General features: G+C 49.9%; 3 protein-coding genes across 4 annotated transcripts; 1 reads left to right on the plus strand and 2 right to left on the minus strand.

Moving 5' to 3' along the window:
- Nucleotides 1-53: 53 nt before the first annotated feature.
- Nucleotides 54-10152, minus strand: LOC122391649 (dCTP pyrophosphatase 1-like). Its single transcript, XM_043385767.1, has 4 exons — nucleotides 10110-10152; nucleotides 4579-4696; nucleotides 1948-2058; nucleotides 54-1070 (listed from the first exon to the last, which is right to left on the minus strand). The coding sequence occupies exons 2-4, from the start codon at nucleotides 4686-4688 to the stop codon at nucleotides 800-802; spliced, it is 492 nt and encodes a 163-aa protein (XP_043241702.1). The 5' UTR covers nucleotides 4689-4696; nucleotides 10110-10152; the 3' UTR covers nucleotides 54-799.
- LOC122391648 (probable E3 ubiquitin-protein ligase DTX2) lies at nucleotides 8560-18729 on the minus strand. Its single transcript, XM_043385766.1, has 9 exons — nucleotides 18574-18729; nucleotides 15722-15967; nucleotides 15275-15423; nucleotides 14218-14401; nucleotides 13215-13613; nucleotides 12437-12630; nucleotides 11792-11931; nucleotides 11292-11400; nucleotides 8560-10380 (listed from the first exon to the last, which is right to left on the minus strand). Exons 2-9 carry the CDS (start codon nucleotides 15927-15929, stop codon nucleotides 10174-10176), a joined length of 1590 nt encoding a protein of 529 aa, XP_043241701.1. The 5' UTR covers nucleotides 15930-15967; nucleotides 18574-18729; the 3' UTR covers nucleotides 8560-10173.
- Nucleotides 18730-19270: 541 nt separating this feature from the next.
- On the plus strand, nucleotides 19271-23887 carry LOC122391650. Of its 2 annotated transcripts, XM_043385768.1 has the most exons (8): nucleotides 19275-19363; nucleotides 19746-20184; nucleotides 21025-21098; nucleotides 21352-21541; nucleotides 22062-22192; nucleotides 22454-22672; nucleotides 23103-23223; nucleotides 23429-23887. In XM_043385768.1, exons 1-8 carry the CDS (start codon nucleotides 19328-19330, stop codon nucleotides 23548-23550), a joined length of 1332 nt encoding a protein of 443 aa, XP_043241703.1. In that variant the 5' UTR covers nucleotides 19275-19327; the 3' UTR covers nucleotides 23551-23887. The 2 variants fall into 2 exon arrangements, with proteins under 2 accessions (XP_043241704.1, XP_043241703.1); XM_043385769.1 differs by lacking the exon at nucleotides 23103-23223 and having other exon boundaries at nucleotides 19271-19363.
- The last annotated feature ends 240 nt before the right edge of the window (nucleotides 23888-24127 follow it).

The raw sequence follows: 24127 nt of genomic DNA on the forward strand, positions 1-24127 counted from the left end.
AAATGAATTAGTAAACAGCATCTGAAAGCGCATTGGTCTCGGTAAACACCATCTTACTGCACATGTATATTTTGGAGCAGCTTAGTTCCCTGAGAACAGGAATAAGTATGAAATGCAATTATCAAAAGCGCGAGTAGTGGATAACTCCGGCGACATTTACAACAATGTCTGGATATATCGTTCCATGACAACAGGACATGGAACATCCGAAAAGGGTGGGCTCAAAAGCTCCCCTCCTCACCCGACGCGTAAGAAGCACAAATATGAGACAGTTCAGAATGAACGGCAGCATTCCCATAATATCATTGGTACGCAGCCTCGCCGCATACGGTTCCAAATCTAGTGCCTCTCAGGTCGGGTCTCTTGGCCAATGATCAGCCCAGAGCCGGTGACAGTACGGACTCGTTAATTTTCTACGAGCCAGTCATGACGACCGCTTTAAGCCAAGGACCTTATGCGATAGATCGCAATGACGCATCTTGGTCTTATTCACTTTCACGCGGGGTCTTGTTGGCCAACATCACCAGAAACGAGACAAAGCATCATCAGAGCTCTCCAATCAAAACGTCGACATCCAATATCAAGTATTGTAGGAACGAACACGCACTCAGACCCCCAAATCACGGAACAATGGAATCTGGCCGGCCTCCGAAGCCGCCACGAACTTTCAACTTCATCCGCCATCATCACGCCGGGGCAGTTCTAGCTGTTCTGCCCCGACCACCCCTTTCACCGCTCCCTACCAATGAGTTCCCGCGTCCCCCACCTGCGGTCACGGCGTCTAGGCGTCCAGCCGTCGTTAGCTGCTCTCCTCACCGTCTGGAGTCTCCCGTTCCCGGGTGTACTCGTCGTACTGATCGTACTTCCGGCTGTCGCCGCGCACCCGCTCGGCTGGGTACTTGGCGGCGTTGTGCGTCATCTTGCGCGCGGCCGCGGCCGGCAGGTCCACGCCGCAGACGTTCGACAGGCGCACCAGGTAGAGTAGCACGTCCGAGAGCTCGTGTTCGAGCCGCGTGCGGTCGGCGGTCGACCAGCCGGGCAGGCCGGCGGGGACCTCGCCGCGCCACTGACTGCGGACGGACCGAGCGGAGGGTTACTGGGTGGGGACCGACCGGGAGAACAGCTGGGGTACCCCGACCGGGGAACAGCTGGGGTACACCGGCCGGGACATCAGCTGCGGTACCGAGCGGAGGGTTACTGGGTGGGACCGACCGGGAGAACAGCTGGGGTACCGAGCGGAGGGGTTACTGGGTGGGGGCCGACCGGGAGAACAGCTGGGGTACCGAGCGGAGGGGTTACAGGGTGGGGGCCGACCGGGAGAACAGCTGGGGTACCGAGCGGAGGGGTTACTGGGTGGGACCGACCGGAAGAACAGCTGGGGTACCGAGCGGAGGGGTTACTGGGTGGGGGCCGACCGGGAGAACAGCTGGGGTACCGAGCGGAGGGGTTACTGGGTGGGACCGACCGGAAGAACAGCTCGGGTACCGAGCGGAGGGGTTACTGGGTGGGGGCCGACCGGGAGAACAGCTGGGGTACCGAGCGGAGGGGTTACTGGGTGGGACCGACCGGAAGAACAGCTGGGGTACACCTAGCTAGAGGGCACAATAGGTAAATAGCAAATCAAATGCCCGAGATACAAGAGTAGAGTCAATGCGCATTACTAATGATTTGACGGGCGTTGCTACATGAAAAATAATGTGAATTTATTTTTTTTTATGGCATATTAACTATTTTCGATAATGAGTGCAGCAGCACGATGAACATCATACGAATACGCGCCAAATAATATTCCGTTAAGCTTATCCAAGGCAATGATGATGAGATAAATGCTGCACTAAGGAAGACTGAAGAAAAATAGAATAATATAGAAACCGCCAAGTAACAACTGATATTTCTAGGAGGCTGGCCCAACGGTCCAAGATCTTTACATAGGCGCTGGTGACTCACAATATTTCCGAGAGCTCGCCCACCTCGCCGACCAGTGCCAGCAGGACGTTACGTGGCGTGTGGTACTGGTTCCAGTCCCGCTCCGAGGCAAACTCCTGCATCTGCGACCGTCTGACACACAGACATACAAAAACAGTCAGTCAACATTACAAGAGAGGCACAAAGTACATACTACATTGTGGTAAGTGTCGTGAAGGCATTTGACTGTTTAAATGGTGATAGGGATGAGAATATAGTGAAGCAAATGTATAACTATAACAAAAGAGCAGCAGGGATGACAAGATAAGCCAATGAAAAATTACTGAATGGCATTAGAAAAAGAAGTGGGTAATGCGCACCGTCAAATGACCATAGGTACTGGTTTCTGGTAGGTCCTATGATATCATGTGCAAACAAAATATGCTGTTTGAAACAGCATATTCTTTTCAAATTCAGATATTCTTCAAAATTATGTTTTGTATGTAATATGTATGTCTGTATGTAGTAGGGTACCATCATGGACAAGACAATCCACACGGGGCGTGGCGATTACAGTCCAGAGTCTGAGTCGGGTACGAACAAAAACATGCGAGGGCAAGAAACACAGGCATACAGATTCAATCGCCGGACATTCGCCCTCTCTATATATACATACGGACGATTCAAGACAGCACACCGCACACGGATGTCACATCCCCTTCGCCCTGACACGGGTCATCGTCGGGCGGTCGCCATCGCCGGACAGACTGCAGCCTTGGCCGCACGGGCGAATGGGGCGGGGCGCTGTTCGATGACGCCAGGAGGCAGACTGTTAAGCAGCGTCGCGGCCCGGTAGCCGAACCGTCGCTTGCCTGTCTCGAGCCGCGAGCGTGGGGGGTGGAAAAGATGGTCCTGTCGAGTGGATCTCTCTCGCGCGTCACTGTTATTAGTGAATATGGCCGCTAGTTCGTCGGGCTCGCCGTTCTTTACTTTTCTTTTTAGCAGTTATGAGGGTTTGAATATCGGCCATAGCTTTCGAAGATATCCATCCAAGCGAGTCACAGAGGCCAGACAGGTGGTCGAATTTACGGCGGCTGAAGATGACCCGTGCTGCGAAGTTCATAATTTTTTGAAGCCGGTCGAAGTTTTTCAGGGAGCCATTTCCGTAGACAGCGAGGCAGTACTGGACGCGCGAGATGACAAACTTGTTACGATACGATCGTTTTGAGGATGCCGTCAGGGAGACAGTGTCGTGCGTGGTAGAGGCCGTTCAGTACGCCCATGCAGCGACGGCTCAGCTCGGCTACGTGTGCTTCCCAGGTGAGTGCGCCGTCGAATACAACGCCCAGGTTTCCAGCCTGCGCACACGGCTGGAGCTCAGCGTCACGGAATGAAATTTTGAAGCGAGGCAGGTTACGTAGGTTTTGTCGGCTACCGAATACCATGAGTTGAGCTTTAGATTTTAGAAGCGTTGACTTTCAGGGCATGTGCGCAGAAACCTGCGTTAACCCTATTAGTGGCAGGGGGGGGGGGTTGTTTTTATCCACCCCTCAGGTTTTTCGGGAATAGCTCCGAAACCGCTGAAGCTACGATGCTGAAATTTTCTGACTTTTCCTAAAACTAAATTGGGCACATTCCCTGAAAATTTCAAGTTCATAACTTTACCAGGGGCGGCTCCAGAGCACTGGGAATTGGGGGGTCCTATTCGTGAAGCGAGTCATTTGGGCGAAGATCACGATGCTGCACCAGTTTTACGAACAGTGAATGAAAGGTATATGTGATAACATATACAAAGTTATTGTGCATCCTCTTTTCACACGTTTTTGCTATAATAGGCGGATCCAGGCGTCCAAAAAGGAGGGTTATTTTTTACCTCCCAACATAGGTGCCCTGACACCGCCTATGCATGACCAATACAATTTTAGTCGTTCTCTCATAAGAAAATTGTAACATAACAAGACCATTGCCACCCTTTTTAGAAACAGTACCAACAAAAACCTTATTTACTATATTTTTTGTGTACCCCCAATCTCAATGATCTGTATCCGCCTATGATTTTTGAAAATGCATATTTTTAGGATCCATGTGAATTCCTGGTTCATTCTCTATCGATCGGCAAAAGTTGTGTTAAGATTGGTTCAGAAACCTGGCCGTGATAAACAGTCTAAAATGTATCTGCAATTTGCCCGTTTTTACCCCCCTCTACCCCCTATTGACATTTTTTAATTTTATTTTTTTTAGAAATGTAGATCTCGTTGAGCGAAATCGAATGCCGTTTGAATTTTGAAAATCAGCCCGTCAGATCTCGAGATATCAAGGGGGGTCGTAAACAGCCCCCCCCCCCTGCCACTAATAGGGGTAGCCAGGAGCCTGCCACTAATAGGGTTAAGTGACGCTAGGGATGCCTCCATGCGCGAGATGAGACTCCTGATGTCGTTGCGTGGGCCGCTCACCAATATCTGGGTGTCGTCTGCGCACTGATGTCTGATAGTATCTGATGTTCCATCAGATACCACTTCACAGCCTATAGCTTGGAAGAGGTTCCAACTTCCATACATATCATCTGTAAATGATCTCTAACAAATGGGATAACACAATCCTGAACAGTTCATTGTTACAGAGCTGTTTGTAGCAGCCATCCTTTAACGTGCAGCATAGGACGAATCTACTCACATTTCTTCCAGCGATGGTTTCTCAGAAAACTGCACCAGTGGAATGCCATTCTGTGGTGGCGCATCATTTGGAGTCGGTACCTCAGACTGGTTTTGCTCTGCAGAAGCCATGACAAAGCCTGTAACATGTCAAATATAAGCATATCAGCATTGTCACATTAGCCTGTTCCAGTGGGTAGCATTGTGAGGACTTTTATCTCGAGGACTTTTGAGAGGATTGTGAATTGTGGTTTATTCGGGTCGAATCTTTCAAATTTTATTTACAAAACTTTGTCAGCGAGTCGAAATCGTGTTCGGGGTATCGGTCGTGAAATTAAGGTAAATTTAGGTCAATTTTGCGAACGATACCCCCGAACCCGATTACGACTCGATAACAAAGTTTTATAAATACACTTCGACGTGCTCAGCTCCTACTAGAACGATTTCTTGTGACCAGGTCCTCATTCACTTATTACAGATGAAACCTATGTTTTAGGGCTTTGGATGAAACCCAGATAGCCTACCTGAAAGAAAAAATAAAATACTGATTTTCCCGCGCTTGCAACCACACCAATCGCATCTCAATCGTTAGCCATTAGGGCCATTAGCCCATTAGCCCATTAGCGCACAATAGGCTGAAGGGTCGACAAATAATGCGCAGCTGTGACAATTCAATGCAGTAAGCTGCTACTAAATCAAAATTATTGTGTAGGCACGTTTGAAGAACATGTGGTGCGCCTTTTCTTTACTTGTTGCATTATTTTGCTTCCTTTCTATTATTTGTAAAACAAATTCATCAAATCAGAAAGAAACTCCAATGACCATTGATCAACAAAGATCACAGACATGCACGGATCAGAGATCCCAGTGACGCACGGTATATAAGGAACTCAGTGACGGATCCATGCTATCCAAATCCATGCTCTCAGTGGATCACAAAAGCAAAAGACACCTTAGGATATTAGCTCTCATTAGATCCCCGACGATAAATTAACCCTCGCCCGTATCGGTGTTTTACCAGCCGCGAACGTATAATGGGGGTCCAACGTCCGTTGGACCCCCATTGCCGTTTTGCCCCTGATCGAGCTCGAGCTTCGCGGGGAAAAAGCGTTTTGCTCGTGACGAGAGCAAGCCGATGATGCTAAAGTTTAACCCTATTCCTGGCGGGGGGGCCTCAGGAGCCCCCCCCCCCTGAGGTTTTTTGGTTATTTCTCCCAAACGCTTTGAGCTCGGAAGCTCAAATTTTCTGACTTTTCCTAAAAGGCTTTTACGCAACATTTCTGAAAATTTTGAGTTGATCTGACCTCAGGTCAGGTCACCAGAGGCGGTTTGGTGACCCTACCTCAGAAAAGTTTGCAATCACGCCAGAGCTAGAGTTTTTGACCGATCAATTTCTTCTCTTCAGGCTTTAGTTAGGGTACCAGTATGTGCAATTTGTATATCTCAGAATTTTCATATCTGTGACCTGAGGTCAGGCCAGACTCGTGACCTTTACATTGCAAACCTATGGGAAAATATTGAAACGCCTCCTGCTTCGTGTAAACGAGTCAAAACCACCCAATTCTTTCAGTATTATGGAAGATTATCTCATCGGTGATGATCCTGGTGCCGCTAATTGACAGGGGCACCGGCAAAGGTCATCTGAGGTCATGTGACGTCATAAATCGTTTTTCTGTCAATAAATCACGACATGATGGTGCTAAAGACTTGTAAGTGGTACCAAACTGCTCGCCTGGTCAAGACGCGTCGTTTGGTATGCAGCATGACCATACCCCACAACCTCATTGATGAATGACCTGACCTTGACCTCAGGTCAAATTTCAAATTGACCTGTGAAGGTCATCACATACTTATTTCGCATCGCCTCGGCGAGAGCAACAAAAAATGTATTGGTTTTATGTCCCTATGTTTCTTAGTTTAAAAGTTTAAAAATAGGTAACTAATTCCAAAACATTTTATCGTTGATGACCTCTGGTGACCTCAATATTGACCTGACCTGAAAATGTTTTATGTAAAAGTTGTAGATCTTTAAACGACCTATCAAACGCCGTTCGCCGTTTGTCGCTGCGATGTGTAGTTTTTGAGATCTGAAGGGGGGGGCCGAATCGCCCCCCCCCGCCAGTTTCTTGTCCCGGCGGAGCCTGCCAGGAATAGGGTTAAGGTCCTATCCCCTAGGTCATTGGTTGACCTTTCAGGTCAGGTCATTGACCTACCTAAAAGCCGGTAAAATCGGGACCTGTTAGAATATCGTGAAGTATGGCTGCTATGGGGTTTTCGGGGTGCTGATCACAAATATCATGGTAGTTTTGATCACAGATGATGTCCTCATGCATTTAGGTCAGGTTGGATCAGGTCAGGTCACGTCAGCCGGGTATTCGTGCTGACCTATGATCCCGATGGATCTCGATAAATTAGTTAGATCTATGATCCTTCCGGGAACCGGGTCAAAGATCAAGAACGGTGGGATCACATCCCAGATCCATTTTCTCGGATCCGTACACATGTCTGCAACTAATACAAGTTTGGCACAAAGGAATCTACTGGACTATTAATTGGTCAGTGCCGTCCACCGAAATGAGGCATGCGCCCTGCTGAGTGCCTATTCCACATCAAGCTTATTACGCCTTGTAACGATAACGTAGCAGACAGCTTATGACATAACTACATGACTAATTTCTCCACCCTCACGCAGACAAACCAATTTCAGCGAAGTCGTGCGCAGTTTTGTGGTATCATGAATCATCTTTACAACATGGTGTTACCAAAAACGGCAAGTACCAGCCAATCAGAAAGGTCCATACAGCAAAAAATATACACGACTGTTAACCCTCGCCCCGTTGGGGGGGGGCCATTTTGGCCCCCCCCCCTGTGGTTTTTCCTGAATAGCAAGAAAACGGCGGCGCGCAGCGCCGCCAAATTTTCAGTACCTTCCCGGGCATCAATTTGACACCTTCACACCAAATTTCAAGTCTTAGGTCACCTTAGGTCAGGAGTTATTGAGGTCAAACTGAGGTCATGTTCGAGCAAAAATGAGCAAAAAACATGCAATCTTGAAACGCTCACCAAATCTACAGTTATCAAGCAATTTCAAAGTTCTTTATATGGTCTAGTAGACAAAAAGCGGCGCTACAAAACTGCTATCTCGGATTTTCAAAATTTTTGGTTTTTGACCAAAAAAAAATCAAAAAATTGATTTTTTTAGAAAAACTTTGAAAAAATCCAAAAATTTTCCGAGTTTCGAAAAAACCGGAATATATGTGATAGTCCCAGCGCTCTTCTATATACATACCAAATTTCAGATCGATATCTCGTATTTTGGCCAAGTTATAGCGAAACAACTGTTCAAAAATGATGACGTCAAATTTTTGAACTCAATTTTTAGCGATTCTAGACCACGTACGGCAAAACAAAGACCACCATTGAACTCCCCGTGACGAGCTGCATCGATTCGATACCCATTTTATGCAAAAATATTGACTTTGAAATTTGACCTAATTTGACCTGACCTTGACCTGACCTTGACCTGACCTTGACCAAAACGTGATCTAAGCTGGCCCCAAAGGCTGCCTGACCCATATAATCGCATTTGTCATGTAAAATGGACCATAAAACATGTATCACACGACACTTTCATATTGTGACCCCCCCGTGACCTGACCTCTGTGACCTGACCTGGTATCAGTGACCTCAAATAGCAAAATATGTGTTTGAAGAACATTTCCCCATCGATGATTTTCAATGAAATGCATTTTACTCGATTTTACAACGCATTTCTTGAAGTGCCTGTAAACGGTGAAAATTGGACCTTTGACCTGACCTGTGACGTCATCGGTTTGACCTAGGTCAATAAAATTGGGTCACAAGGTAGTTCCCCGTTGGGGCTATCCAACGCCGTTTACCGCTTGTCGCTATGTTGCGTGGTTCTCGAGATCTTAGGGGGGGGCCAAAATGGCCCCCCCCCCCAACCGGGCGCGTTGCTCGGCAGAGCCCAACGGGGCGCGGGTTAACAGTAGGCATTTATATTACACACGGCGACAGCAAACGATGATGCTCGATTGAAATGTCACATATACACGAAACTGATGAATCTTACGGTTGGCCAAGAGGCCCAACGACAAGCAGCACATATTGTCATAGAGTTTGTACATTTTATCTTAGAAATATAGGCACGCTAAGATAAAACATTTTATCAAGGTAAGTAACATTATCCTCCAGCTGCTCACGGTCACCGCACGACCTTGAGCTGTGCTACGTAAGTCACATGGTGGCCAATACAAGCCCGTGTGAGCCATCGACACGTAACAGGTCAGAGGACAGGTCACCAGTGCTGGTATGGTAATGGTATGTAACACATCCAGCAACTGCTGTCTGACCCGGACAGCCAGAAGTGACAACACGGTAATCATGACCAGATATCAACCGAATGGTCACTTTGGAAGACGCTGGCTTTGAAAACACGCTCTCACCCGCCACTTTCACGTGTTGGCTGAGAAACAATTTCTCTCCTTGGCACTTGTGCTATATGAGAAAACATGCATATTTATTGTTCATGCCATCAAAGCGTCAGCTCGACAGACAAGCGAGCGCTAGTTGCTACGTTTGTACCATCATTGAACGTGTTAGCAATGCTACAGCTATCAAATTTATTGACGATGACGTACCACGAAAATCATACTGCTGCATATTGTGCTTTCAAAGTCCGATGCAGCTGTATCGTTCAACCGCTTACTCTAATAACGTGAAAGCACAATGATTGTCAGGCACTTGCTAACAGTCGGTTTTACCACATTTCAATATAAATACGCTCTGCTTGCCATGGTTTTAAAAGCTGCTACTAAGAGTCGCTCCTACTCATCATTGCCTATAAATCTCGTGGGCGAATGCGACATTACAATCATATACCACACTGCAAACGACGGTTGCTCATTTCTTTGATCGAGTTCAGAGCGAGGAAAGGCGATCGTTGCTCTCAGCGTGTCAGCCGTCTCGGATGACTGCCGACTCATGTTAAGGACACCTGCCGATTTCAGTCCGTATGGTAGAGCTTATGGCACTGGGCTGGGCATCAGCAGACTGTTTGAGCCCTGCTAAATAAATACGCTTTTCAGATCCTTTGTCAATTGTCGCACATTGTAAAGGCCAACTGTTCAGATGCAGGGAAAACGAAAGCTCAATTACAGCGTCTGAGCTCAGATATAGCATATACGCAACAACGCACCAGCATCTGAAATTCAATATTTTCATGGCTAAATATCAAGCTGGTGGCACTGAAAATATGAAAAAGCCTGACAGCTTATGGTTTCAGAAGAAAATATCAACTGGCAGTCCTAAAGAGACGCATGGGATTTCATAATAAAAAGATATAGCAGCTGCGTATAAGGGTGAAAAAATGCTAGTTTGCGGCATCACAAATTACAAAAATATTGGATCATGGCACCCCAGTGATAAAATGCCCGCCTACGACACATACAACTCACTACCATTGCAGATCACTAACAATTCAACACACATATCAGCAACATCGAACACATCCAAACACAACACTGCTCTCACCGCGTAAACCCTGTGTTCCGGCGCTGTTCCGTCCCCCAGTGACGTCACCATGCCCCCAGTGACGTCACTCGACGCCCTGTCTGCGCAGCTCGTCTGTGACGCGCTCCAGGTAGCCGGGATCCGGGTAGCCGTGGCCGCCGCTGTTGCCGTGCAGCTCGGTCTTGTGGTGGATGCCGTTCCAGGTGACGCAGTCCTCCTCTCCGGTGGTGTGGGACGGACCGACAGTGAAGATCAGCCGCCGGCGCCACGCTTCCTCCAGCAGCCGCAGCACCTGTCAGTGCAGCGGGGAGGGTCAGCCGCAGCACCTGACAGTGCAGCGGGGAGGGTTAGACACAGAACTGACAGTGCAGCGGGGAGGATCAGACACAGAACTGACAGTGCAACGGGGAGGGAGGGGGGTCAGCCGCAGCACCTGACAGTGCAGCGGGGAGGGTTAGACACAGAACTGACAGTGCAACGGGGAGGGTTAGACACAGAACTGACAGTGCAGTGGGGAGGGTTAGACACAGAACTGACAGTACAGCGGGGAGGGTTAGGCACAGAACTGACAGTGCAGCGGGGAGGGTTAGACACAGAACTGACAGTGCAACGGGGAGGGTTAGACACGGAACTGACAGTGCAGTGGGGAGGGTTAGACACAGAACTGACAGTGCAGCGGGGAGGGAGCTGGGTCAGTCGCGGGACTTGACAGTACAGCGGGGAGGGTTAGACGCAGAACTGACAGTGCGACGGGGAGGGAGCTGGGTCAGTCGCGGCCGCGGGACTTGACAGTTCTCAGACGCACCTGACAGTGCAGCGGGGAGGGTCAGTAATTAGTATCGATAAATCATAGCAGATGAGAGTCAGCACCAGCTGACAGGCACCGGAAAGTAGTCACAGTCACAATTGAGCATAAAAACTATGATACACAAAATAACAGAGCTTTCCTTTGAGAAAATGACGTAGAAAATGACATACCTACGACGATATTGTGTGACAATTTGTATCTGACAGCTGTTGATATGAGTCATTTTTTTTTTTCAAATATGAAATAACAGTTTGTTACTGAAATAGGTAGGTAGTTATGCTAATGATATTTGCGTTCTGCATTTTTTTCACCGAAGTATTCAGCACACGAAACAGAGCATGAAAACGGGTCAGTGTACGTTTCAGTGACAGTGTCAGTGTCCCCTCGTCACTGACCTTGCGCCCCTGCGGGTTGCTGGGCAGGTAGCAGATGCGCGGGAATCCCCGCACCTTGTACGGCCGGCCCGGGTGCGGGTGCTCCGGACCCTGGATTCCGGGGGAGATCCTGACGGGCGGCACAGCTCGCGGTCAGAGAGAAGTGATACAGACGGTAGGGCACCGATGACACTTGGCAGGCAGCACAGCTGGGGGCCCTGGCCGTAGACAACAGACACTGGTGCATCACAGGGACCCGGGGTGACATGGCGCCACCCAGGTTCCAAACGTAAAGCACAGCAACTAACAGGCATTTGACAGCTTATGAATAACGAACATATGCCATTAATAGCAGTGTCTAATACTAGGAGGCATGACACCCATTTGAAGCTGAGCGATATCGTAATAAAACCATAGCAACCATACAACCATAGCAAACCACCACCAGGCAATTAACACCGCCGTGCTGACCACCCGGAGCGCACACAGCTGCCGCACGGACTGATATTCTATACACTCACATGTAGGAGATTTCTATGGTGTCGCAGTCATGTCCCGGCAGAGGGATCGGCAGCCGGCGCGTCGACATCCGACCCGGCGGCTGTTTGCCGATCTTCCGGCCGTAGATGGCCTGGCAGGCGGGACACTGCAGGTACTGCACCTGAAGGGGAGGCAGGAGGGTGCGATTAGCAGTGGGCGATGTGGACACTGCGCTCCAAGGATAGTCCAGAAAAGGCCACAAAGAGAAACGGTCTCTGACCACACTCCCAGTCGTCACAAAACTTCTTCATTCGATTGGAAAGCGATACCTTCCCCCAAAATTTGAGTCTGAGCAAATATGAGCATCACGAATATCTTCATCAGCAGTGTGACACCGCGAGGGTTGTGTTTGCTTCCCCTCTTCTAATCTGGTCGTCTATACTGCCCGCGGGCTGTACTTCATTCACCTGAGCAAGCCACAGTCATCCTATTACCACACTTCTCTCCTCTCTTGTTCTACAACCTCCCTCCTCCCCCTCCATATACAATACATACACACAAAGTTATTCGACCTAGGCACGCTTTGGACACTGGCCATACGGTCTGTGTCCATCTGACATTCTCACACAGCCTACGTCGCCGAAAATCCCCCCCCCCCCCCTGACGCTCCCCCCTCGGCCGCTCACCTGGTTGGTGGTCTCGACCATGGCCCTCAGACAGTCGAGGTGGATGGCGTGCCCGCAGCCGTTGAGCTGGATGACCAGGTCGTCACCGTAGGCCGACCGCTCTGCCAGCTGGTAGCGGCAGATGCAGCACAGGCAGCCGGCGGCCGGCAGCACCACCGACGTGTACATCAGCAGCAGCTGCTCCAGCGTCACCTCTGAACCAGCGACGGGAAAATGTCAGAGGGCTGGGCGGACGAACGGACGGACGGACGGACGTCAGAGGGGTGGACGTAACAGACGCCAGACGGGGACGGACCGGGCCAGACGGATGTGCGTCAATCGCTGAGCGGCGAGTGGCCTCGTGCCATAATAACAGTTAATTCCTAACTACTGGGTTGTCATTATCCGGACGGAAACATGGCAAGCCCATTTTTTTTTTTTACAAATCTAACTAAAATTGGGATAGGTATTAAATGTCTAATAACAAAAACGGAAGAGAGCGATAATCTTCACAGCGCAAAAAAAAACACGGTTTTACACTGTCAGTTCCCACTACCCGCCGTCCTCCCGGTAGCTGGTGTCCATCAGACAGAGACTGTCAGTTCCCACTACCCACCGCCCCCCCCCCCCAGTTCCCACTACCCACCGTCCCCCAGTTCCCACTACCCACCGTCCCCCAGTTCCCACTACCCACCGTCCTCCCGGTTCCCACTACCCACCGTCCTCCCGGTAGCTGGTGTCTATCAGACAGAGGATGTCAGTTCCTACAACCCACCGTCCCCCAGTTCCCACTACCCACCGTCCTCCCGGTAGCTGGTATCCATCAGACAGAGGCTGCGCCCGGAGCTGTGCGAACTCTGGCTGATGTAGGTGGAGATGGTGGCCACGCTGAGCCGTCGGCCGTCGGGGGGTCGGGCCGGCGGCCGGCCCGCGGCGGCCGGCAGTCGCGTGCTGCCGCCGCCGGCCAGCCGCGCCGACACGGCAGACGCCCGGCTCACGGCCGTGGCCGCCGAGTCGGCACTCTCCCGGCGACTCGGCTGCCGACTCGCCGCAGGACTCGAGTCCGGGTCGAGCGAGTCGGCGATCCGACTCGACAGCCGAGTCAGCTGCTTCATCAGCTTTTTGGTGCCGCTGCTGTCCTTGCGCTTCTTGTCCTTCTCCTTCTTTTTGGAGGTGGCAGGTGGCCGTCGGATCTCCTCTGCGAGGTGCCGCGGGAAAAATGAACCAAAACGAACGGAATTAAACAAATAGAAATGATCAAACATACAAATCATAAAAACAACTTTGAAATGCTGAATGGGACGCAAAAAGAGCATGTGAAATCATCTAAAAAGTAAAACGATTTACAGACCATCCTGACGATTTAAATAGGATATAGGTACTGAGTTATACTAGAACCGGAGTCATACTGAAACAAGAGAAAAAAAAAAACATTAATAAGCCAATAACAAGAGTGCTAGCTTAAAGGCGAGCTCCATGCATCGGTAGCCTGCCGTGCTCCACTTCTCGACCCCTGTAGACTGGGATAACGCTCCTTAACGCTCGCTGACCACCACTCGGCGGCAAACAGCCTTGTTTCATCCGCATCAGTCAGTAACTCGTCTCGAAGCAGCAATGCTCTGGCATCGTCGCCCCTTCATCCGACTGTCGGCACCTGTCAGCTCCAGTGCCTCACTGCTGATTGGTCTCCCTCCATCACCACACACCTCCGCGGCACACAGACCGGTAGGTACCCTCCAGCAGTAACACCGAGTCCAGTAGGCCGGCCGCCACTGCGCGCCCCGCCAGTCTCCACAGCTCACCTATGGCCGGCGGCTGGAACACAAACTCGTCGGCCGGAACCTTGGTGAGCGGGTAGGCCGCCTGCTGCGCGCGCCGGATCTGGCGCACGAAGCCGCTCGTCTTCTTCACCTGGGTCAGGTTGCAGAAGTTGATGATGTAGGGCAGGTGGGCGAACACGTTACTGACGTCCACCGTCTGCTCGCCCTGTGAAGGAAGTGGCGACCGAGGTCAGGGACATTGTAACTCCCATCAAAAGCTAAGGCAGGAAAAACGTTTTAGGCATATATTCCCCTTTCGTGGTATCTTTTTAGGAGCATAAGCAATTGTCGGTATCAAAGTTATCACCGTTAAAAGTAGCGAAACCGGTATATAGGTACCCAAAGATCAAGTTAAATGCCTACAAAAAAAAATATACAGGCCACGCCCATACACTTGTCTCTGACCCGTCTTCTCCACCTCACCAGAGGCCATTCCTCTTCTTACCGTGCACCCACCAGCTACCAGACTACTTCTTTTCCAATTGAAGGAAGAAAGGTGTAGACGTACCCCTTTGCCGCACACTCACCAGCGACCAGACGGCCACTAGTCTACAGTCCACACCAGCTCTCCCGTCATACTGTGCCCACTGTCTGGAGGTCACTGGAGACTCACCAGTGACCAAGACAGCCACTACAGTCTACACGTCCATCTCTCCCGTCATACTGTGTCCACTGTCTGGTTAAGGAGACTCACCAGCGACCAGACGGCCACTACAGTCTACACGTCCATCTCTCCCGTCAGACAGTGTCCACTGTCTGGTTAAGGAGACTCACCAGCGACCAGACCGTTATACTACAGTCCAAAGTCTACACCATCTCTCCCATCCCTCCCATACAGTGTCCACTGTAGTTATGGCCACTCACCAGCGACCAGACGGCCACTACAGTCTAGTCTACACCAGCTCTCCCGTCCCTCCCCGACTGTGTCCACTGTAAATATGCAGACTCACCAGCGACCAGACGGCCTCGACCAGGCACTGGACGTCCATCCCTCCCGTCCCTCCCCGACTGTGTCCACTGTCTGGTTAAGGAGACTCACCAGCGACCAGACGGCCTCGACCAGGCACTGGACGTCCATGTCGTAGCTGTGCCACTCGCCGGGCGTGTCGCCGGACCACTGCCACACGGCGCCACGGCCGGCCGGAGAGCTGGGCAGGTAGAACTGCCGGCGCACCACCAGCTCGCGGTCTGCGGAGCGGACGCGGAGCGGTGCTCGGTGAGATCAGAGATGGAGGGCCAGGCATAACGCTCAACTCGGTCAGACGGCACAGGGCTCGGCGTTCAACACCGTCAAACATGTGCTGAACGCTATAGGGCAATTGCAAAATTGAATGATGCTGAATAAATGCATAACTACAATACCGAAAAGAAAAGAGTGATAGTAACATCACGTTTTAGATATATATTCGAGCAAATACCGATTTAAGTATGGTGACAACAGTCCCGCGCTCAGTCACCCTACGTCCCACGTCCTGCCGTCACGCACCAGACGAGTCGCAGAGCTGGCGCAGCGTGGTGATGTTGACGCTAAAGTTGGACAGCAGCGGCTCGGCGTCACCCAGGAACACCGACTTGAGTCCCTTTGAGAAGGCGCGCTCGAGCAGCTGCACCACCTGCGGGCTGTAGGGCCGCCACCGGCGGTGGCTGTTCTCCCACTCCCACACGACCACCACCTGCTGCATGGCCGACGCCATCGCCGCCGACGCACCGACGCCCGCGCCGCGCGCGCGCTCTGCCAGAGAGAAACGGAGGGCTGGGTCACCAGAGGTCAGACTGGGTCAACAGGGGTCAGACTGGGTCAACAGGGGCTAGACTGGGTCATCGAGGCCAGAGGTTCAACTTCAGAGTCAGTCAGAATCAGAGAGCAGAGTCGGGAGTCATGGCAACGAGCCAGGAGTAACAATCAGAGTTCTGCAAGGTTTGTTGACTGGAACTCCATTTTGACATTGTCCTGAACAGGGATGCGGAGCCGTGGAAATTTCCGGCGGCTTCGACTCCGGCTCCGGCTCCGGAGAAAAAATCGGAACCGGCTCCGGAGTCCGGCTCCGGGTGAAATGTCATGGCGGCTCCGGCTCCGGTTCCGAGCAAAATGGTCCGGCTCCGGTGGCTCCGGCTCCAGTACTCAGTGCATCCCCTATGCAATCAAATACGGGTGGAATAAAAAAGATGGTGGGATTGGTACACGTTGCTTCTGTATTTTTCTCTTTTTTTATAAATTTAGCTCGAATGTTTGCATGGACGGATTGACAGAGCCGGAGCCTACGCTAAGCAGAGCTTGTTGCGTAGACCCCGACCCCTACCGTCCGATCGGCAATTTCGGGTAACGGGAGAATTTAGATGCCAAAGTTTAACGTGCCCTTCAAAGCCGGACACGGCCTGTCCCACTCAACTGACTTCAACTGGCTGCGGCTGCTCCCACCAACCGCAGACCATCCCCGTCAGGAGTCTCAAATATCGAGCGCCGGAGCGTCTCGAACCCGGGCTCTCACTACCGGGAGTCCGATGCTCTACCAACTGAGCTACGGGACAGGCAAACTGAGCTACGGGATTTGCATAACAAGGCTATTTTGAAAACCACATGTAGTGTCGGCAAGATGTTCGACTTTACACCGCTATTACTAGAAAAGTTGTGAACCGATTTTCTTATTTCTTGCACGAGAAGATCCGCAATTCAATTGTGGACAGGTAGCCGAAAAAACCACATTAATGTTATGTCTGCGGCGCGAGTTATTGGCGAAAAACAGAAGGGGTGGGCGAAATCCGCCCCCCCCCCCTTCCACTGGGCGTGTTAATGTGAACTCATTTAATGCAGTAACACAGATTCTCAATATCCCAACCAGCGAATATAACTTTTAGTGATCATCTCATAAGTAAAAGAGAAAATTCACTGGCATGTGAACTAATTAAATTTTACATACCTAATGGAACTGTTGGTAAGAAAATGTTCTTTTCAATAGAAAAATATCAATCTTGCGTAACATAATGAGAGGCACTTAGGTTGATATATTTATAGGAATAAGCTTTTATTAGTTAAAGGTAATAAAAAATACTGATTCTAAATGACCTTTCCATGGAAAGTATCTCACATGTTATTATCAGACTACCAGAATAGCAATAGCCAATAAAAATAATAGCCAAACTCACTAGCAATAGCCAATATCCTATCTGCCAATTTTCTATATATACCTATGATCTAAATATATGCCTGGCTTAGCCTGTCAACCTACTGGTCATTTAGCATCGCCATGGCATAGTTTGTCTCATGTTAGGTATATACAAAACATTCAGTCAGCTTGTTGGTCTCTAATGAGCTTTCCATGATGCAAGCAATGCAAAATGTACTTCCATGAAAAAATAACATTACCTATGTTGCTACTTTAAAAATCACTATGACAAAAAAAGTTCTAAGTAGCCTCTATTATCCTGAGGTAATGTGGTTTAAACTTTTAAGTAGTATGGCATGAATTCATTTATGGCAGCAGGTTTAAACCATGGTCCATCTATGGGTGCACACTACACACTTTGAAAGGCAAGATTGAGGGTCCTTACTATACCCAAGTTGGCAGTTGGTGTCCCATTGATTTAAATAGATAAAATCCCAACATTCTTAGAATTGGTGTGTAGGATACTAAAGCTTTACAAATCAAAAGTCTTTCTTTAATTCTTAAAGTAAAAAGGTTGCTGGTTACTTTTAAGTATAATAGCTACAACTGTTTTTTTAAATTTCAAAATGCTATTCAATTTACTTGACCTTAGTTATGCCATTCTTTGAACCAAACACACAGTTCATCTGCTACACACACAGTCTTATGATCTGCACCCTACTGCAGCAGCTTTTGACTCTGCAGATCAGATGAAAATGTGCAGCTTATGTCTCAGAGGGTATAACAGATTACAGAATCAAAAAAAATGAGGGCTGCACTGCACAGACCCCTGCAGCCCTCAGACAAAGTGAAATTGAACTGGAACTTATTTTTTATTCCTGTTAATGGAAAGCTAGCCCATGAAAGCTGCAGTGTATATATTCCAAGACCACTGAATAATCATTAAGGGTGCATCTACACCAGAATTACTTCACATGCCAGCGCAGCTCTGCGATTGCACAATTTTGACGTATCTTGATCTTAATTAGATTAATAAAAGAAGTTGAAGTAGACCTTTTCCTCGACATAAAAAAATGTAAAAAACTAATAATATATTTTAAAAACGGGTACCTTTCGGCCTTGCTTTCGGCTACTGCCCACTGGCCTTTATCAAACTTATCTTGATTTTATCTGAGTCAGAGTCTCACCAAAAAGAAACTACAACCGTCAGACTCAGTACATATGAAATACACACCTGAAGAGAAACAATATGTTGACGATTTATTGAACGATTGGATAAGATAACTCAAAATACTGTCATTTTAATTAAAAAATAACACAAAATGCCTTTCGACCATAGCTTTCGACAAAATACACATCCCACACACTCTTTTCAACACAGAGAAAACTCTCGTCGATAGTGGCGCAGCAGGGACGAAAGCCAAATAGAAGCCAGCACGAAATTTTATTGTGCAGAGCATTTTGTTATTTTTTAAACTAAGGAAACTTACTGAGATTACGATAACTTAATCAGGCATGTTAAAACGCAGAAAAAAGTTCAATCGTTTTGAGCAAGAAACAAATTGCGAAAAATGATAAAGTTTTAAGCATCTATTGCAAATGCTTTGCCGGCTTAGAAAAAGTAGCGATGCTTGAAAAGAAGTTGCTGCTAATTGCCATTACCTTCGATTATGCAATTATGAGCTCTAAAAGTGCGCAGCAAGCATGCATGGAAAATAATGAAAAATATTTGTGACGTGTTACAAAAGGGCAAAAACTTCTCATACCGAAAAAATGACCCCTCTCTGCGTAGATTTGCATGCGTTGGCTTGTTTATGATAAACGGCCGCACCTCAGTCACGAGCTGAATGCTGATTGGACAAGACACGCTCCAGACCCTCAGGCACCATCACGTGACCTCAGGTCATCAAGGTTTGATGTCAGACGTTCGGACTCCACTCGGTGTTTTGAGTTTGGCGCGGGTAGAGTGTGGCACTCTGCAGATCGGAATGGTTCAGCCGGTTGAAAACGATCCTGCAGCACAGGTGAGAGAGGCGTTCAGGGATGTTCGGTTGTTGAATATTTTATAAAGGAATAGGACTGACGCGCCGTAAAGTAAGAAAGTGTCTGTTCCGGAAAACTGACGCGACTGCATAGGTAGAACACATCTGCAAGCATTATGTTATGAGGCGGTGACTCAGGAGCGTGAAAGCGCCCAGCCTACGTCAGTGTCACTATGCGCTACGAGCAGAGCACCACCCGAGCTCGGGTAGAACGTGAATAATTCCACATTTAACATTAGCTTGAAATTTTGACATTTATCTTTTTCGGACCACGTAGCGACCAATGATATCTGGATAAGCAGCATCGATCTTCTTTAGAAATACGGTATCACTTGATCGCTGATGTGCGCCTCCCTCCTTGCAGCCCGCTCCACTGCCGAACGGTGAAGTAGCGCCGGAGGCTCCGGATGCGCCGGCCGCTGCACCGGCACCGGCTGCCGCCCCGGCGCCGGCTGCCGTTCCCGTCGTGGTCGCCCCTGCCGCCCCCGCCCCCGCCCCCGCCCACGCCGCCGCCGACGACGGTCCGCCGCCGCTGGTGGCAGCCCGCCTGCGCCGTCCGCCGGCCGGCCTGCCCGGTCCGAGGCGGCGGCCCGTGCTGCCGGCCGCCCAGCTGCTCGGCACCGAGTCCCGCACGTGCGAGCTGCTGTCCGGCCTACCGGCGGTGGAGCACGCGTGCCGGCGCGGCCAGCGCCAGCACCAGCGTCTCCTGCAGACCAACTGGGTCTACAGCATGGTGTTCGTCTACTCGGCGTTCGTTTACAGGGCGGCCATGATGTCCCGGCGGTTCGGCGGCGCCTTCATCGGTGAGTGGACTATTGGAAACTATTGGGTTATCTTGTTCTCCTTATTTTCTTGCCGACATTTTTCTTTGGATTTTAGTCCGTGCTTCGTTAGGAATAAATGACTTCTTTATTAGACTGAAGAAATACCGTGCTCCCGTTTGTTTTTAGCCGCTTGCCAATCTGGAACTGGTGTGCGGTATGCGTATTTGGCCTTCCCTCAGCAGAAAGACAACTATTTGAGCGAAAATAGTCGCCATCGGCAGGGCAGAAACGTGCAATAAGACTACAAACAGACATGTGCATGGATCCGAGTGATGGATCTATGATCCCAGTGGATCTCGAAGCAAAGTACAGGTTGGGATCTATGATCCCACCGGATCCGGCGTGAAAAATACATCTTGGATCAATGATCTCATATGATCTGACGATAAATTACGAACATGGATCTATGATCTGAGTGGATCCCACCATGCACCACATTTGAAACCATTTTTTAAAGGGTTTCTATGCCAATAAGTGACACAAAACTATGGATTATGACGTGCGATCAAATAAAATCACTAAAACAGAACGTTTGTGAGTTGAAACAAGTGCTTTTTTGGGATATATGTGTTGACAAAAAATAAATGAGGATCTATGATCTCACTGGATCTCAAGCAAAAAATGAGACTCGGATCTGTGATCCCTACGGATCTCTCGATAGATTACAGAGCTGGATCTATGATCCCGTCGGATCAGAGATCAGGATCCGTGGGATCAGATCCCAGATCCATTTTCTCGGATCCATGGAGATGTCTGACTACCTACAAATGCCAGCTGGATGACTAATAACCATTCGTTTCCACTCCTTTTCTGTTTCAGGGACAACGATAGATTCGTCGATGTTCAACCTTCTCTCCTACATAGTGTTCCGATATCCGTTTCTAAGGGCTCGGGTGCGTACCGTACTATTTTATTATGCGTGGTTCTGTTATCTGCATACCATTTCGTTGAAATCAAGCCTGCTGCAGATATTTTTTAATTTTAATGATTCAAAGGAATGGCTACATGTGAACGCTTAACGGTCGGTGGGGAGCGATGGCGTGTGGCTGCTCCTGTTTTCGATTGTTGACCGTTTAAAAATTCGACGCTCAATCACCATATTCACGTGCCACCTCTGACGTCGCGGTTCCTCTCCCCGTTCTGCAGCCGGAGCAGATGCGCACGACGACCAAGAACTACCTGCACGACAACCGTCGCCGGGGTGTGCTGGCCACGCTGTCGGTCACCGTGATCACGGTCACCCTGCGGCCGGTGTCGTTCGCCTTCCAGCTGCACTCTCTGTTCCTGCGCGCCTGGAGCTGGGTCATCGAGAGGATCTCCGAGCTGCTAAACGACGGTGGGCAGCGACTTTGGGGAGGGGGTTACGGTGTGCAGCTGTGCAGCTGCCAAATTTGAACGTATTCTAGAAACTGGGGCAACTGATATCCCTTTCTTCGCTCATTTACACAAGTCTCATTTTTAACCGTTGGGGGCTCTTATTTTCAAGTAAGCTTCAGTTCAATGCGTGACTTAAAATGGTGAAATGAAATAGAGTGGCATCGAGTCGCTCAGTGTGTCGTGGAGGATTTTAGAAGGAGCAGAGCGAATCGACGTTTGTTTTGCTATTGGCAACTAGGCGACTGTACTAGCTCAGACCAACTGCATGGCCTATTGCTGCCGGCCCTACTGCTGCCGGCCCTACTGCTGCCGGCCCTACTGCTGCCGATCCTACTGCTGCCGATCCTACTGCTGCCGATCCTACTGCTGCCGATCCTACTGCTGCCGATCCTACTGCTGCCGATCCTACTGCTGCCGATCCTACTGCTGCCGATCCTACTGCTGCCGATCTATACTGATGCCGGTCCGTCTGCCCGCAGACCGTCCGCTGTGGGAGGTGGAGCTGGCCGAGGTGGCCACCCTGTTCGTGGGACGATCGGTGGCCCTCTTCTGGCGGCTGCCGTTCAACCTGTTCTACTACTGGGTGGCCGTTCCGCTGCTCATACACCCGGTAAGAGTGACGCCGACCCATCACTGGATGATAACAAGTTTAAACGGAAAATGGTGCTAAGCAATTAATCGGCGCTTCTATGCATGGAGATGTGGACCTTTATTGGATAATTTTATTTTGCGGTGACATGGCGTGATGCTAGAGCAGAGCTGCTATTCATGTGCGTGCATTCTCGTGATTTGCAGTTTGCGTCCTCCGTTCAGGTCGTACCCCTCCCCAATGAGCGCCGTCTCACGGCCCTGTGTCACCGCCTCCCCACAGGGTCAGCTGTTCCGGTGGATCCACGAGTCGCTGCAGGACATCCTGGTGCCAGACCTGCCCGGCGGCGACGGGGTGGAGATCTACGAGCTGCCAGAGCCAGAGGACGCCGACGAGCCCGACACACCCGGAGACGGACCCGCCGACGGAGAGGCGCCCGCCGAGGGCCAGGGCGCCCTGCACCCGGCGCCGGCGCCCGCCGAGGGCGCCGACCCCGCGCAGGTGGGTACCGGCCGGGGGGGGGGGGGAGTGACTGCCCCATAGTGTCTGGATGGGCCGATAAAGCGGGAATGTTGCTAACTATGCATCGCATACCTTACTGTACGAGACGTGGCGGGAAATCGGGCTCGACCGTTTTTTACGGTGTAAAGCGTCCGATTAAACAAAAATGACTGCAGTCAATCTTCAGTGACGGCTGTCTGCTACCCACAATCATGACGCTTCTTCGATTCACGATAATGGTGCATTCCAGAAGAGACCACTATCAAACCTTGTACGATATCGCTCCCAAATAGGCTATTGGAGCAGCACCTGATTGGCAGCACTCCGGCATAGAGGGCCTTTCCGCTTTTAAATCGTTCACCGCTCTGTAGGAATTGGTAACTCTGCATCGGTGACTGTTTTGATGGGCGTTCTCGGCTCTGGTTTCCAGCCGGCTGGAGATCAGAGCGATCCCGAACTGTCACCAGACGTGAGCAAATTCCACCTCGACTCCTTCCGAAGTCTGGACTCGCCCACCGTCCGAGAGCTCATTTCTAAATTTTCCGAAACCAGTGAGTGGAACTTTTTCCCTAATAGCACTAGGATTTGTTGACAGGGATGCGTACCTTCGTTTTCAGCCATCTAATACTACCAGAAATTTCGGAGGTTACTTTTATTCACATCTGCAATAATTTGAAGAGCCGTACCAGCGACAGTACAATTTCTGAGCGAACAGGTTGGAGCGGCGAACTAATGTGTTTTCTGTTCCTTTTTTAGGGGGTGCACCATCAGATGGCGAGGGCCGCCTAGCAGACGACCCTGCCGTTACGCCGCTGTCTGATGCCAAGGGTCGGGGACGTCGGGCTGTGGAACTTCAGAGGCTGGAGCCGGCGGCGTAACACTATAGTGAGCGGGTTAACCGAGTGAGCCGCCGTTTTAAAACCACCGCCCGTGGCTGGAACAGTAGCCTGCGAGTGTCAGCGATAGCGAGCGGTTGTGTCTAACGACCAAATTAGTTATACTCCATGCTGTGGATGAATCTCTCAAGGACAGTATGTGGCTACAAGAGCTGTGTGGGCTTGGCGCATGTGATACGGTGAAGTGGTCGATCGTTTTAAGAACTAGGTAATGCATGTTCCAGCGGAATGTATTTGGTTTTGTATAATTTATCATTGTTTACGTTGCAGGTACCGTCGTCGGTTATTTGGCTTTGGTATCAAATAAAACACAATTTTAGTTGCTTTGTTTAATTTGGTTTACCACCCTCACCCACGCAAGACTCGTCAGTTATCTGCATGGGGGTTGATATGGCAAGTCGACGATTCGATCAGTCGCCCTCCCTGATGGAGCATCGCGAGAGAAACGGCGTGTTCGCTGTCAATAGCGGTAGTGAGTGGAAGCCAATTTTTAAGATCCCTGGTCATCAGAAACACACTTGGGTCAGGTCGACAATCTGGATTATTTGTGATAAATATA

Source organism: Amphibalanus amphitrite, unplaced genomic scaffold (genome assembly GCF_019059575.1).
Source record: "Amphibalanus amphitrite isolate SeventyFive unplaced genomic scaffold, NRLGWU_Aamphi_draft 000447F_arrow, whole genome shotgun sequence".
In the NCBI taxonomy this organism is placed as follows: domain Eukaryota; kingdom Metazoa; phylum Arthropoda; class Thecostraca; order Balanomorpha; family Balanidae; genus Amphibalanus; species Amphibalanus amphitrite.

Coding starts and splice junctions, on each gene's coding strand:
- LOC122391649 (XM_043385767.1), bottom strand. CDS start 4,688: ATGGCTTCTGCAGAGCAAAACCAGTCTGAGGTACCGACTCCAAATGAT. Junction 2,059..4,578: donor AAACCATCGCTGGAAGAAAT/GTGAGTAGATTC, acceptor TCTGTGTGTCAG/ACGGTCGCAGATGCAGGAGT. Junction 1,071..1,947: donor GGCGAGCTCTCGGAAATATT/GTGAGTCACCAG, acceptor GTCCGTCCGCAG/TCAGTGGCGCGGCGAGGTCC.
- LOC122391648 (XM_043385766.1), bottom strand. CDS start 15,929: ATGGCGTCGGCCATGCAGCAGGTGGTGGTCGTGTGGGAGTGGGAGAAC. Junction 15,424..15,721: donor CCAGCTCTGCGACTCGTCTG/GTGCGTGACGGC, acceptor TCCGCTCCGCAG/ACCGCGAGCTGGTGGTGCGC. Junction 13,614..14,217: donor GTTCCAGCCGCCGGCCATAG/GTGAGCTGTGGA, acceptor GGCACCTCGCAG/AGGAGATCCGACGGCCACCT.
- LOC122391650 (XM_043385768.1), top strand. CDS start 19,328: ATGGTTCAGCCGGTTGAAAACGATCCTGCAGCACAG. Junction 21,099..21,351: donor ATCCGTTTCTAAGGGCTCGG/GTGCGTACCGTA, acceptor CCCGTTCTGCAG/CCGGAGCAGATGCGCACGAC. Junction 22,193..22,453: donor TTCCGCTGCTCATACACCCG/GTAAGAGTGACG, acceptor GCCTCCCCACAG/GGTCAGCTGTTCCGGTGGAT.